General features: G+C 39.7%; 1 protein-coding gene across 1 annotated transcript; it reads left to right on the top strand.

Annotated features, from left to right (window-relative positions):
• Window positions 1-491: 491 nt before the first annotated feature.
• Window positions 492-16,162, top strand: C4H1orf210 (chromosome 4 C1orf210 homolog). Its single transcript, XM_060771549.2, has 5 exons — window positions 492-581; window positions 3,766-3,856; window positions 9,665-10,166; window positions 11,396-11,527; window positions 14,821-16,162. The coding sequence occupies exons 2-5, from the start codon at window positions 3,770-3,772 to the stop codon at window positions 15,189-15,191; spliced, it is 1,092 nt and encodes a 363-aa protein (XP_060627532.2). The 5' UTR covers window positions 492-581; window positions 3,766-3,769; the 3' UTR covers window positions 15,192-16,162.
• Window positions 16,163-16,474: the final 312 nt, after the last annotated feature.

Here is a 16,474-nt window from a genome sequence, read left to right on the forward strand (position 1 = left end):
CTCCAGGGCAGCAGAAAACAATCTTGCTCCCTGTTCCCAGAGAGGCAGGTAACAAATTGTTGTTATTAATATTGTTATTTCCGCCCTATCTGGAAATGTTGGCAATTGAAACTGGCATGTTCTGCATGCAAAACAAGTACTGCCATTAAGCAGGAATGTGAGTACCTGCCAGGCATTTCTAGTTTTTGCTCGAACTGTCACTCAGGTTACAATTCAGGCATGCTGGCAGGTAAACAGAAATAACAGTTTGCAAATTACCTTTCTCAGCAACAACTTGTCTGATTGAATGTATTAGGCTGCTTGTATTTATAGACATACACTAACTATTTGGCATCCTTTCCTGATTTTGCTCTGTCATAGTGCCAGAACCTTGTTTCTCAGCCTATCATGCCCCAAAGGCGAGAGGGACAAATGCCAGTTAATGTATAACTGTCTTCTTTACCTTTCACCCTTTTTCCACATTCATTCTCCATTTTCTTGGGCACCTGCCACTCCCACAGTACACAGACCAGGAAGAAAAAGTCTTTGAGCACGAGTGAGAAAGTCAGAGACGACACACACAACCTGGCATAATTCCTCAGGTAAATGTTTTTTCCTTTCCAGAAAGTGCTTGGGGAAGAGGGGGAACAAAGCAAAAAGGAAAATCAAAACAGCCTTGCCTTATGGCAGAGTGCTTTGCAAAGCGGATTGTTGATAATTCAACTGATTCTGGAGGATCCAAGCTTGCTTTTATAGTCTGGTAACCATTAAGGTGGCCTTGGGTGTGGTTCAAAATCCAGAAGTCAGTTTTCTTTCTTTCTTTCTTTCTTTTTAAAAAAAAACAAGGTAATCTATAAAGTACTTCATTTTGTGTATGCACTAAAATGAGCAAATGTCATTCTCTGTATATCAATGAAGCTTACTGAATCTAAACAAAGAACTGTATATGGGCATAAGCAACTGCATAAAGGCCAACTTGGATCTCTTTGAAAATTCAGTGCTCTCACTAAACCAGTCTCATCACTGTCTCCTGGAAATCCAGCTTGCTGCAATCTGCCCACCTATTATAGGCCAAATAAAGCATAACTTTCCTCCTGGTTTAGATGGAACTCCTTGTTTTTAGAGTCCCCGGCTGCCTCACTCTCATCTCCCCTAAACTGAAGGTGGTATAGTGAACTGGAATAATAAAAGAGATTAAGGGGTTCTGTTATTTTATAATAAGCCAGAATGAAGTTGACAGATGAGATAGAACAAGATGTCTGGAACAAGTTGGCACATGTGATTTAAATCCTATGGCTCAATGAGTCAACAGTGTTGTGCAACCTTGTAGCAGGTTCAACAGAAAACAAACAAATCACACGGGATAGCAGAGGGTATTTGCTACCTGCCTGCTATGGCTAAGCCCAGAGAGGTCCAAAGTGAAAGCTTTCTGGTCTCAAACAGTCTTAATAGACCCTATCCTCTAGGTCTGGCTGGTTTATGGCCAAGTATATGAATGTACTCTGTGTGTGGTGACCACCTCAGGCAGCAGAAGCTGTGGACAAGGAGCAGCAAAAAGGTGCAACGTTGGAGGACAGAATAGTATATACCAGGAAGCTGGCCCTGAATCTCCCTGAGCAAGGCTGCTCCTTTCAAGTGCAGTGTCCCATAGCAATGTTAAGGTAAGATTTAGCGGCCAATAGTCCATTTAGCTTTTGCATTTGAAATAATGGACGCTATTCTGTCCTTCACCTCAAGTAGCAACATATTATGTTCCAGCCATTACTGAGTTACCTTTTCATATTCTGGTTTTGCCGATTTCTCTGGGAACTCATTGTGCTTCCTGGGAAGTGAACATCTACATTTGTTTGCACCTGTGTGCAGCTTTGCACGGGGCTCTTCTGAGACTTCACGAAAACTGCAACTTGGGATTGAAGGGCATCAGTATCATGCACCTGTCTGATTAATAATTTCTCCTTGGCCTAATCTCAACTGACCATTTTATGCCGTTCAAAGCTAGATTCAAACTGCAGTGTTCAGACAACAAACTCCCACAAAAGAAAGTACTTAATGCTTATTAGTGCTCTATAGTTTGTGTAATAACCATTCAGGTTTCCAGGATTTCCCGTATAAATTATCTGTACAGCAAAACCACTATCTTCAGTACTAGTTTGAAGCTGCATGTAATGGTCAGTGTAGATGGGGCTTTTGCCTAATTTCCCCCCAATGATGTTTCTCATCTTTCTCACCAATATTTTACTATAGTAGTATTTTTGAGACCCTCACAACCTGAAGCCTAACACTGTACAGCAGGGGTCCTCAAACTAAGGCCCGGGGGTGGGATGCAGCCCTCCAAGGTCATTTACCCGGCCCTCGCTTAGGGTCAACCTAAGTCTGTAACGACTTAAAAGCACACAACAACAATCCTATCTCATCAGCCAAAAGTATCCTATCTCATCAGCCACTTCCCACTGAAACACTAATAAGTTTATATTTGTTAAAATTGTTCTTCATTTTAATTATTGTATTGTCTTTAAGTATCTTTTGCACTACAAATAAGATACGGACAGTGTGCTTAGGAATTCATTCATGTTTTTCAAATTATAATCTGGCCCTCCAACAGTTTGAGGGACTGTGACCTGGGCCTCTGTTTAAAAAGTTTGTGGACCTCTGCTGTACAGTATGGCCTCTGTTTTTACATGTTGATACATAAAACTATGGATAATAGTGAACCCTATTGAAATGAGTCCCCTAGGTATATGCAGGGTATGTGTGGTGAAGGTGACCTTACTATATCTTTCCTGTGTATATTACCTCCATGGAGCAGGTTGCTAGGAATCCTATTCAACCGTGTCAAAAACATCTACTGGGATCACACAATACTAATCCTGTAATAATTTAATTGATTTTCAATTTGTTCCTGGACCAAAGACGAGGTTCTGGCATTGTCTTAAGACTTAGAAAATTTTAAGCCCAGGACAACTGAAAAAAGACATCTCTGTAAAAGCTGGTCCTTCCCCTTCAATATATGGGGAACGGATTGTCTTGGTGTCCCAATAATAAAGTGATGAAACCAAATAGAGTTTTCTCCAGTTAGGCGGCTTAACTCTGGAAAGGCCTCCCTCAAGAGATATTGCGATGCCAACTTTACAGGCATCTTGGTGTCAGCCAAAGATGCTTCCATTTATCCATGATTTTAGGAATGGGCCGGGACTAACTAGATGTCTTTTGTGTATGTGGATGTATCCACACTAGACAATAATAAGTGGATATAAGTGATTTAATGTTTGTATATATTTATGGTTTTATGTCCCAACATTGAATGCTTGGCATATATATGTTGTGCTCCATCCTAAGTCCCCTGTGGGGTGAGAAGGGCAGAATATAAATGTTTTAAATAAATAAATAAATAATATCACTTTGGTACCAATTTAATTGCCATAGCCTCCTCCCAAAGATTCATGGGACTTGCAGTTTGGTGAGTTACTAATAATCCTTGCTGTAGAATTTAGTCTGTTTTCTCCTTAACAGTAACACCAGAGAGCTCTGGCAGAGAAATTTTAAGCACTGCAGGAATCTACAAATCCCAGGATATTATGCCACAGAGCCAGGCAGTGTGGAATCAAAACATTGTAAACAATAGAGATTGGATGAGCCCCCAATCTCTATTGATTATTAGGTTATCTTTGTTGTTTAAATATTGTCTACTTTCATTGAAAATGGTTGCTGCCCACCCTATGATTTATTTTGAAAGCTAAAAATAGAATCAGACAAGTGCATTTTTTGTACTTCTCTCCTTTTTTGCAGCAAAATGAAAGATGCCTGGTACTTCTGGGTCTCAACCACACTCTGTGTCTGGATCCTGGTATCAGGACATCCCTGCAGCATTGATGAGCAGGTGAGTAGCATGCAAAAGCATCCTTAGACTTAACAGCATTTGTTTTGTTTGCCATCAAACCCAATTTTGGGGTTGATTTGAATTGCTAAATGCAGCATACTGCTGCACAGTACCATTTGGTGAGGTAGAACTAAAGTTCCGAAAGCAAACTGAAAAACAGATGCATTGGGGTTTTTAATTTTTTTATTATACATACATACACAGAAACAAACAATCTTCAAAATTCAAAAATCAAAATACAAGTATTTTTCCTCAATCCCATCACCTCCCCATTCCCTCCTGAGAACCTCTACCTTTGAGTTCTCTTTACATAACACAAAGGTACAGGAATACTATTGAATATTTATACCTCAGTATGTTGGAGCCTTTAAACATTTCCCCCTGGTTTCTCCATCTATTCTATAGTCTAAACACAATGCCCATAGATTGACTAGCAAGCAAAGTTTATTGAATAGTCTATTGACCGCATCAACATTGAAAACAAAAACAGAAATGTGTACAAACAGACAACAATCACCATCCCAAGACCCCACAACAGCGAACCAACACAGATTCAAACCTGATTAGGTTAAAAGATAACTAAAAATGTCATCATTAAAATGTCAAGATAACATTTCATACCACAAAAATTAAAAACGAAGGTTAAAATGAAGGTTAAAATAGATCAGATATTACACAATCCCAAGTCACTTCAGATATCTGCGTCACCCCTACGGTTTACCCCAATCGCCTCCAGATACGCAGTTCTCAGCTGCGTTGCTTTATAAAGGAAAAGGGCTGTTTGGTGTGTTATCTAGGAGTGGATAAAAGGACCCCAGCTGCAGCAGTGAGAGCAGAAACAGGAGTATATACAGTTGATGGTTTATCCAAAATTAGGGCATATAAATATTGGATAAAACTAAATGCCATGGCAAATGATAGGCTACCAAAATTGTGCCTGTTAGAGTAGACCAAAAACCAACATCAGTCCTCTTGGCTAGTGCAACTGACAAAATACATCAGGACTTGTGGACTTCCAATTCTATACCCAAATCTTCTAGAGGAATTAGATCCAAAAATGGTGGCACAACGAATACAGGATATAGAGGCTCAGAAAGACATTGCCACCCTTAGTAAAGCCGGCTCACTGAAATGGTTAAGTCGCTTTAGACATACTTTTCAAACAGCCAAATACCTAAAGACAGAAATGCTTAAACATCTAAGGAGGAACGCTTTGGCTTCCTCGACCATGGCCTGCTATTCCAGGAGGATGGCCTACTGGCAAGGGATGGGGTGCATCTCACACAAGTAGGAAAACACCTTTTTGCTTACAGACTCGCAAACCTCATTAGACACACTTTAAACTAGGTCCACCGGGGGAGGGGGACAACAGCCTTGCGAACACTACTTTACCCATAATGTCTGGGAATTGCCAGAAGGCTAAACGGAGGGCTGCACAAACACAACAAGGACCAAGTACCAAAAGCACAATAATCCCAATTAAACAGCTCAAGGGAAGATCCCAGGGGCTCACATGTCTTTACACTAATGCACAGAGCATGGGAAATAAACAAGACGAACTCCAACTTCTAGCACAACACCACAAATATGATATCATAGGGATCACTGAAACCTGGTGGGATGACTCCTATCGCTGGAATGTAGATATCGAGGGGTATAACCTCTTTCACAGAAACCGAACAAAGGGGAGAGGAGGCGGAGTAGCCTTATATGTCAAAAACTCTTATGCTGCAGAAGAAATTCAAGACAGCAATCTGGGAAACCAGCTTGAAATCATCTGGATAAGAATCAAGGGAACTGGGACTCAAAAAGATGTCGTTGTAGGCGTCTACTACAGACCCCCAAGCCAGGAGGAAGATCTTGATGAAGTCTTCTGCCAACAGTTGACCAAACAGGCACAGAAAAGAGATGTAGTAGTCATGGGCGATTTCAACTATCCCGATATTTGCTGGAAAACAAACTCGGCCAAGAGTACAAGGTCCAACAAATTCCTCGCTTGCCTTGCAGACAATTTCATGGTCCAGAAGGTAGAAGAGGCAACACGGGGATTGGCTACTCTTGATCTCATCCTAACAAATGCGGAGGACCTGATCGATGCGGTCGAAGTGGTAGGATCCTTAGGGGCAAGTGACCATGAGCTCCTGCAATTTGAGGTACAAAGGAAGGCCGAAACTAAGACAAGTCAAACCCGCATTTTGGACTTTAGGAGAGCTGATTTCCAAAAAATGAAGGAAACGCTGAGCAGCATTCCGTGGACACAGATACTAAAAGACAAGGGAGCTACGGATGGATGGGAATTTCTCAAGAGTGAAATACTCAAGGCGCAATTGCAAACCGTGCCAACAAAGAGAAAAAATAGGACAAGTGCAAAGAAGCCAGAATGGATGTCCAAAGAACTTCTAACTGTGCTAAGACACAAAAGAGACATGCACAAGAAGTGGAAAAAGGGAGAAATCACCAAAGAAGAATTCAAACAAATAGCCAACACCTGTAGGGAAAAGGTCCGCAAAGCTAAAGCAAAAAACGAGCTCAGACTTGCCAGGAACATTAAAAACAATAAAAAGGGCTTCTATTCTTATGTCAGTAGAAAAAGGAAAAACAAGGAGGCGATAGGACCTCTTCGAGGAGAAGATGGGGCAATGCTGACAGGGGACAGGGAAAAGGCAGAACTACTTAATGCCTTCTTTGCCTCGGTCTTCTCACAAAAAGAGAGTCTTCAACCTCAGCAAGATGGAGTGGATGAGGGATTGGAGGACATCCAACCCCAAATTGGGAAAGAAGTCGTCCAGGAATACCTGGCCGCTCTTAATGAGTTCAAGTCCCCAGGGCCAGATCAACTACACCCAAGAGTACTGAAGGAACTAGCGGAAGTCATTTCGGAACCATTGGCAACCATCTTTGAGAGTTCTTGGAGAATGGGAGAAGTTCCAGCAGATTGGAGGAGGGCCAATGTGGTCCCAATCTTCAAGAAGGGAAAAAAGGACGACCCAAACAACTACCGTCCGGTCAGCCTCACGTCGATACCGGGCAAGATTCTGGAAAAGATTGTTAAGGAAGCGGTCTGCAAACACTTAGAAACAAATGCAGTCATCGCTAATAGTCAACATGGATTTATCAAAAACAAGTCATGCCAGACTAATCTGATCTCTTTCTTCGATAGAGCTACAAGCTGGGTAGATGCGGGGAATGCCGTGGATGTAGCGTACCTGGATTTCAGTAAGGCCTTCGACAAGGTCCCCCATGACCTTCTGGCAAGGAAGTCCTCGTGGACAACAAGTTAAACATGAGCCAACAATGTGATGTGGCAGCAAAAAAAGCCAATGGGATTTTGGCCTGCATCAATAGGAGCATAGTGTCTAGATCTAAGGAAGTAATGCTACCCCTCTATTCTGCTTTGGTTAGACCACATCTGGAATACTGTGTCCAATGCTGGGCACCACAATTCAAGAGAGATATTGACAAGCTGGAATGTGTCCAGAGGAGGGCGACTAAAATGATCAAGGGTCTGGAGAACTTCTAGACTTAAAATTTATAAAATGAAGATTCTACCCAAATTCTTATATTTATTTCAAAGTCTGCCAGTAAACATCTCGGCAAAACTCTTTAAGAAGTGGGACAATTCCATCAAGAAATGGGTAGTGGGAGGGAATAAAAATAGAATTTCTAATTTTATATTCTATGGCACACAAGAAATGGGGGGATGGGGAGCTCCATCCCTGGAGCTGTATTATGAGACATGCCATATCGCTAAATTAATAGAATTGGAATTGGAAGGGGGGAGAAAATGGGTGAAATTAGAGAAAGAATTAAACGATTGGAAAAAGGGCTCATTTATGGGAGAAAAAATTGATAAAAAAGAGCTTAAAAAATTAAGAGATGGCCCCCTCCTCTCAACATTGTATGTTTGGAAGAAATGGCAAAATAAATTACAAATAAATAAAATAGATCCCTTTCCACTAGAAATCCTAGAAAATAAAGATAAAACATTTAGGAATTTAATCAGGTCCCTGAAAGAGAATGGAATAAAGAAGGTAGGAGACCTCTTGAAACCTAATGGAGATATTAAGAAATGGGATGAGATAAAGGACAAATGTGGTTCAAAGTATTGGATAGCTTGGTTGGGCTTGTTGAAAAGAGTACAAGAAATAAAAAAGAAAGAAACATCAGAAGCTCCATTGGATAGAATAATAGGTTGGAAAACAGAAAAAGAGAAAGGCATTATAGGGGAAATATACAAGGAACTAATAGCCTTATCCTACAATACAAAACATACTTTAGTAGAGGCCTGGAAACAGGATATAAACTTTAATGAAAACTTAGTAAACTCCTGGATCAATAAAACTCAAAAAATTAAACATCTAAGAATCAAAAAAACACAAAAGAAAATAATTTCAAAATGGTATAGGACCCCCTCTCAATTGGCTCACATTATGAAAAACACTTCTAACAAATGCTGGCATAAATGTGGGGAGACTGGTACTTTCTCACACATGTGGTGGGACTGCTCTGAAATCCAAAAATTCTATAATACTGTTAGAGAAGTAATAGAGGAAATAATAGGGCAAAAACTACATTGGGATAAAGCTCGATTTCTGTCCCTCAACATAGAGGTAAAGGAGGGAAACAACGAATGGTCAGAGATATTGAAATTTATGATAGCTGCTACACATGCCACAATCGCCAGAGGTTGGAAAGATAAAACAAGGTGGGACATGAAAACTTGGTGGTCTTATCTTTCTGAATATTTAATTAGTGATTTCATTTATGAAAAGAAAAATAAATATTTGAATATTCAGTCAAGACAAGATTGGTTTAGAAAATGGTCTTGTTTAATCGAAAAAACAGAAGGAAAAGATAGGTACAGAACTTTAAATCAGGCCTTCCAGACAATTAAATCAATGAATTGATTCAAGTAACCCAGATGGGGGTGGGAGGGAGGTGAGGAGAGGGTGGTAAGGGTGGGTGGGTGAGGAGGGGTTTTTAAAAGTGTGATTAATCAAGATTTATGGTTAAGGGAAGCACAATTGGAACCTGTATCCTAGACATAAAAATTGTAATCAGTTTTTGATATTGTCTTTTAATGCTAAGGTTCATATTGTATTGTTTTGTTATCCAAAACAATGGCTTCAAACTACAAGAGAGGAGATTCCATCTGAACATTAGGAAGAACTTCCTGACTGTGAGAGCCGTTCAGCAGTGGAACTCTCTGCCCCGGAGTGTGGTGGAGGCTCCTTCTTTGGAAGCTTTTAAGCAGAGGCTGGATGGCCATTTGTCAGGGGTGATTTGAATGCAATATTCCTGCTTCTTGGCAGGGGGTTGGACTGGATGGCCCATGAGGTCTCTTCCAACTCTTTGATTCTATGATTCTATGATTCTATGATTCTAGAACCCGATTCGAACAGACAGATACAATGGTTAAACATGGAAGGTTTAACCAAGTTCTATATAATGAACGTTTCTGTATCTGTGGGGCGACAGAGGTAGAGGATATTACACATGTACTGTTTAATTGTATTTTGTACAACAAAGAGAGAAATCAATACCTCGGACCATTCATCATACAGAAGACTCACTGGGATCCTCATATCAAAACTACATTCTTAATGGCTGGCCAGAATGCTAAGATAACACACCAAACAGCCCATAGATTGATTATAGCTCAGTCTTTTTAATCTTATACATAACCATCTGTCTAAGGTTCTCAAAAGTATTCATTTTGTTTTGTTTTGGAACACCCCCCCCCAAAAAAAACCCCAACCCCCCAAAATGGATGCATTTAACGATGCTAGAATTTCATTCGTTTTCCAGGGCTGGGCTGACTGCAGTGGAAAAAGCCTTCTCCATGTTCCCAAATCCCTTCCCAAGCACATCACCAACCTGGACTTGTCTTTCAATTCTTTAACGGTGCCTCGACATGGAACCTTTCTGAGAAGTTTTCCATCTCTTCACTCTCTAAACCTCACCGGCAATGCCATTCCTACACTCTATCCGTCCCTCTTTTTTAACCTTGCTACTCTCTACCTATTGGATTTAAGCAACTGCAGCATTTCCCATGTGCACCCAAAGAGCTTCTTTGGTTTAAAAACCCTTCACACACTCCTCCTGAAAAACAATAAACTCCAATCTCTGGATATCTCCATCTTTCCTGGTTCTGGAGCCCTTGTCTTTCTGGATGTGCAAAACAACAAGCTGCCTTATACAAATGAACTTGCTGCATTATTTATACAAAAAATCCACCATGTCAACCTTCAGGGGAACCCTTGGATGGACAATTCCTCCATCATTCCTTTCCAAGAAGCGCAAAGACAAGGTGAGACACAGCATAGAAAATGGGCTTGCAATGTATAATACGAAATGGGTTTGCAGAAACATGGATGTTCTCCTTACTTAATGTAAAAAATAAAGCTTGGAATAATCAGTATGCTAACATAACTGGGTTTTATTGGTTTCTTTAGTGGAGAAGCACAGAAATGTGGAGTTGTTTTCAAAAGGTATCAAATTCATCTGAACAAGTTTTTACTGAAATTCGGGGGGGGGGGGGATCAGGATATGTATACCTTTTGATAGTTATGATCTATACATAATATTCTATGCCTAGCCAACAATGTGCTATCACCTGTAACTCGTCTTTTTTTAAAATGTTGGTATCCTTTGGAAACAAACTCCACAAATGCAGACAGGATTCCTTTAGCTCTTCGGTGCATCATATAGAATTGTGGGGTTTGTAGTTTAGTGAGAGGGTAGAAAAATCTGCTTTGTTATGTGGGGATTATTAATAGCTATATTTATATCACACCTTTTCTGTATTGCGCAAAACCACACACATATACACACACACACGCACACACAAAACACATATACACAGACTGGGCCACAGCAACGCGTGGCAAGGAACGGCTAGTAGAGAATAGAATTGAATCGACACTGGGCAGGATTCTTGCAAGGTTATCGTAAATGTCATCCAGTATGTGCTCACAAAGTTTGGAAGTGTCACTTTTTTTGGATTATGATTCAGTGCCCATGCTGGTTTTGGGAGATGTGAAGCAAAAAGTAACTTTTGGTATTACTTGTTCAAAACTTGAGTTGGATGAGCATCTACACCAGGGTCCTCAGACTTTTTAAACAGAGGGCAGATCACAGTCCCTCAAACTGTTGGAGGGCCGGATTATAATTTGAAAAAACATGAATGAACAGTGCACATATTTGTAGTACAAAACCACTTAAAAACAATACAATAATTAAAATGAAGAACAATTTTAACAAATATAAACTTATTAGTATTTCAATGGGAAGTGTGGGCCTTCTTTTGGCTGATGAGATAGGGTTGTTGTTGTTGTTGTTGTTGTTGTTGTATGCTTTCAAGTCATTTCAGACTTGAAATGAGCGAGGGTCGGGTAAATGACCTTGGAGGGCCATATCTGGCCCTCGGGGCTTAGTTTGAGGATCCCTGATCTACACTAATAGAATAGAACTAAGATGGCACTAAAGTGGTTCAGCATGCTTATCACTGATAATGGACATAGATTTTGTGTTTTCTAGATAAACAAACCTTCTATGAGTCACACCCAGAACTCAGGACTCAAAAGATAAGGATACTGGATGATCAGGAACTGAGCCACATAGCAAAAATTCGGGTCCCTCGAAGTGTATCAGTTGCACCTGAGAATGTCTGTAAGTTCACCAAGATAAAGTTCTTCCATTCTGTTTATGAACTATAGAACCTCAATCCTCTCACTTGACATCGTCATTCCTACACTGGGTCTTAGAATAGTTGCTGCTGAGTGAATTTTCTATGAGGAGGAAATTAGAGCAACTGTGTCTTTTGAATGGCTAATTCCTGTTCTAGTAATTGCCAACCCAGACTAGGAAGATTTGGCAGTATAGATTGAAGTTCCTTACTGTGATAAGATAGTGCAGGTGGCGCTGCATCTTGGTAGTAAGAAATGCCTCTTAATGAGATCTGTTGTATGTGCTTCCTGTTTATTAGCACATTTGATCTTTGGAGTGACAAATGGATACAGGAAAGACTTCCTGGTGCCACTGCTATTGCCGGGAGCAGACTTTTACAGATGGGATAATTAACATATTTATAGCATCATCGCTATGCAGGCCCTGGTTAGTACTTGATGGGAGATTGCCAAGAAATATCAAGTGCTGTAGGCTACATATTTCAGAAGAAGAAACTGGCAAAGCTACCATACATAAGCAAAGCCTATTTGCATTGCCATAAACTGATAGACATCCTCACAGTTATGGTATCATCCCAGCTATTACAAGCTTTCTTTCTTCAGTACTATACTGATACTAAAGCAAGACAGAAGATGCATAATTCAATTAGATAATATTGGGGCCAGGAGACCCATGAACTTTGAGCTGATGTCCATGTAGTACTCATTTCCATTCAAGGCTGGAGTTGCCATTAAATATATTGAGGTGCATATCCCCATGCAGTCTTCCTCTGTATATGGGATGGGAGAGATATGATCTTGTCCTTTGCTTCAGGCATCAAAATTTATGTATTTATTTACGACATTTATATGCCGCTCTTCTCACCCCGAAGAGGACTCAAAGTGGCTTACAAGATATATATACATACAATATATTAAATTATTAGCATAGTACAATATCAGTATTATATATTACTATATTGTACTACACTATTATATTGTAATATTATTAGTAATATTACATGTAATATAAAATACATAATTATAATATTGTATTTTTATTAATAGTACTATTAGTATTATATTGTATTACATTATAATATTATAAATATTATAATCTAGTCTCATTCACACTGGATGTTATAGTAAATGACTACAGGTTGTGTATGCACGTGTATACACACACATGCATTTTCTTTCCCCCTGGAGGTGTTCTTCACACCTTGATACTGAAAACCTGCCCATATTGAACAAACAAAGGTGATTGCATTGTTGATTCTATTAGCTTAAAATCTGGTAAAGGAAACTGGTGAGGAGACTGGACAAGGCAGTTAATATCCTACATGAGTAAATAATGAACTCAGTGCTTGGCTTGCATTCCTTGTTGTGGATCAGTGCTCTGTTCCCAAACCCTTTTTACCCATCACGTCTGCAACAATCATCTTTCTGACCGCTACCTTCCCCAAGAAAAAATATCTATGCAGTGACCTTATAATACTCAAGTGACCTGCAAACGAAAAGAACAAGGAAAAAAATAAGAACACCCTAAAACATTTAAAATGCCTTAATCCACGAGCAAACTATATAGAGTTTTCTCCTGTTTTGCTCTAGAGTTACTTTAGCTGGGTTGGATCTAGAGATTATGCTCAGTAAACCTCCCAATCAGGTGGTTTTTCACCACTGTTGTTTTGTGTCAAGATTAGATAACCTTGTAAAAGAGGACAGATCAGGTAGGGTAGAGTAAGTAGTCCCTGCTGTAGCTCAAGATTCTGCAAATGAAGGGGTGCTGTGCTTAATGTTGATATTATTAATTTCAAATGTTTGTTTGTTTACTCTCTGAGATCAAACAGCACAGCATATAGCTAAACTACCAGCTATGTTCAATATCTTGCGTGAAATAGAATTTTTCTTTCTTACTCCAAAGAAAATGCACATGGGCCTGACTCAGAGTGTGTAGATAGAGGAAACGATAAGTGGGAATCTTTTGTACTTTTTTTTTTGTTCTTAAATTCTCTCTTTCCCCTGTTCAAGTTTTACAACAGGAAAAAAAATAATGAGATACCAGTGAAGGGTTATCTTCTCAACATAATTTCAGGACAAATCCAGGAGGCAGAATGGTGTACTGGATGTTTAAACACCTCCTACCCTCTGGATAGAACCCTCACATGCTAACTTTGGAGATTGCACATGATACACTGAAGATTTAAAAGGATTATTGGCCAGAACGTTAATAATGTGTGGGTCAATTTCCATTGCAGTGCCCATTTCACAATAATGGGTCCCATTTGACACAAGTGTTATTTATTTATTTATTTATTTATTTATTTATTTATTTATTTGCGGTATTTGTATACCACCCTTCTCAACCCCAAAGGGGACTCAGGATAGTTCACAGAGTTGTCAATTACTCCAGTTTCTTCTGCAAAGAAGGTCAGCCACAGGTTGAAACTGTGAATTTGTTTTCTTAGCACATTCATACTATGTAATACTGCTGCTGCTACTACTACTACTACTACTACTACTAATAATAATAATAATAGAGAATTATTTGCCACGAGAGTTGTCCATTGCTCCAGCGATAAGCTTTAATGTCTCCCTATGTTCTCTGCAAAGGTCAGACACAGGTTGAAATTTGTATTTGTTTTCTTAGCAGTCATACAATGTAATACTAACTATATAAATAAAAATGTGATGTTAGTTTGTGGGATTAACATAGCCCCAAAACCACTAGACAAATTGACACCAAATTTGACACCAAATTGACACCAAATTTGGACACAATAACATCTATCAGGCCAACGAGTGATCATCATTCACAAAAACACTGAAAAACACAGCAAAAAAGACTTAAAAGCCAAAAAATGAAAAATACATTACCACACATGCACAAAAACACGCATATATACACAAACACACATATGTAAACATATACACAAATATATACATAAACACATACACACATACACACACACAAAACACATATACACAGACTGGGCCACAGCAACGCGTGGCAGGGGATGGCTAGTTAATAATAATAATAATAATAATAATAATAATAATAATAATAGAGAATGATTAATTTTATTTGTTACCTGCTTCTCCTCACAGCTCAAGATGGAGTACAACAGTTATATATGGCACATTTACATGGAATAAAATCTTACTAAATTCAGTGAGATTATTCTTCAGTCACATCTTGTGTATGATTATAGTGTCAAGTTCTTTCTGCTAGGGCTGCTCAGGAACAATAACAGTTCTAGAAGAATCCACTAGTCTTTCTTTCCTTTTCTTTTGCAGCATCTACTAGCACACCTCCCGTTGAGAAGACTGGTAGGAGCTGGCCATACTTTGCTGGTTTTGTTCTTCTGGCAGCTGGGATATCCATCCTGATTGCACTGGTTGCCAAATGCATATTGTTCCGGAGGAACCGGGCAAGTTACCAGCACCAGCGGCTTCCAGATTCCCGCTCTGTTGGAAGCAGCCATGCTGAGGAAGCTGACATGGAGGTGGCTTACGGCAGGAATCAGCCTGGTGCAGGCTGTCCTGCTGATGATGACGACGGTTTCATTGAGGACAACTACATTGAGCCCAACAGAGACATGCGGGAAGAAGAGGAGGAAGATGTGGAAGTGGAGGAGGAAGAACTGGAACCACATTTCAAAATTTGAGAACCTATTTGGAATCGAGACCCATTTTTTATATTTTTCCAGGATGCGTACCGTTCCATTTCATTTTCTACATGCTTCCCTCTAGTGATCTCATTGTAGAATCTCTTTTCCATTTTTTTAACTTAAGGATAGTCTTTGGCCTCCAATCCCTGATCACAAGAGTCATATGATCAGCCAATGACTTTCCAAGCTGCTTCTCAGAATGAAAGTGCCCTTTCAGTTCCTTTCATTTGTGTACTTTGAGCTTGTCCATATGGTCATCCCATATTAGTCTGTATAAGGAACTACAGAATGTTGTAAATGCATTATGTTCACCTCATGGAGGGAGAGGTTGCTCCAACAATGTAAGCGTGTTATGAGAATGGTCTCTCATTGCACCCATGTCTAGTCTGTAGTCCTAGCTTGTGAGTGCTGTCAAATGTAGAAGGCCAGTATGCAACACAGAAGGCAACAAATTATCAATTGTAGTTTCCAGAGCAGTAGAGACTCAATCATGCATTTGGTGCAGGGAGCCCAACATATAGCCTTCCACAGATTGACACCAGAATCGCTCATAACAACCACATCCCTCTGATTAATGTGGAGCCATGTTTGGCTGCCTTGGAATCTGACCATGCCAAAGGATGTATGCCTAAAGCTAGTTTCTGTCTGAATAGCTTTTGCATCAAAAACACAGGATTCCTAACTCTGAATTCATTGTGTATTCTTGGCTGCAGGGTGTACATAGGAGTTTTGTTCATTGACTGCATAATGTCTTTACGCATGAATATTTATGGCTCCAAGCATTTTTTCAATTTGTGTGTGGCAGAATTTAAATCACTTTTACTTATTTCTTCATAGCAGGTAATCTACAGAGGTTTTGTAAATAGAACTATAATTACCCTTCTCCATATTAGTTTTTTTAAGTCTTCTGGCTGTAATTGTGTTTGACTGTCCATTGACTATTTCCATGGTTCAATCAAGTCCTTGGCTCTAAATCTCGACTGTACATATGATGCTTCACATAATGGGGCCTTTTGGATGGTTGGTGTGTGTTTGTTTCCCCTAAGCTGTGCTTTTGTTGTGACTATACCGCTTTTGACAGCACTGAAACCATAATTATATGTCTGAGAATCATAGAATCATAGAATCATAGAATCAAAGAGTTGGAAGAGACCTCATGGGCCATCCAGTCCAACCCCCTGCCAAGAAGCAGGAATATTGCATTCAAATCACCCCTGACAAATGGCCATCCAGCCTCTGTTTAAAAGCTTCCAAAGAAGGAGCCTCCACCACATTCCGGG

This window comes from Anolis sagrei, chromosome 4, assembly GCF_037176765.1.
Source record: "Anolis sagrei isolate rAnoSag1 chromosome 4, rAnoSag1.mat, whole genome shotgun sequence".
In the NCBI taxonomy this organism is placed as follows: Eukaryota; Metazoa; Chordata; class Lepidosauria; order Squamata; family Dactyloidae; genus Anolis; species Anolis sagrei.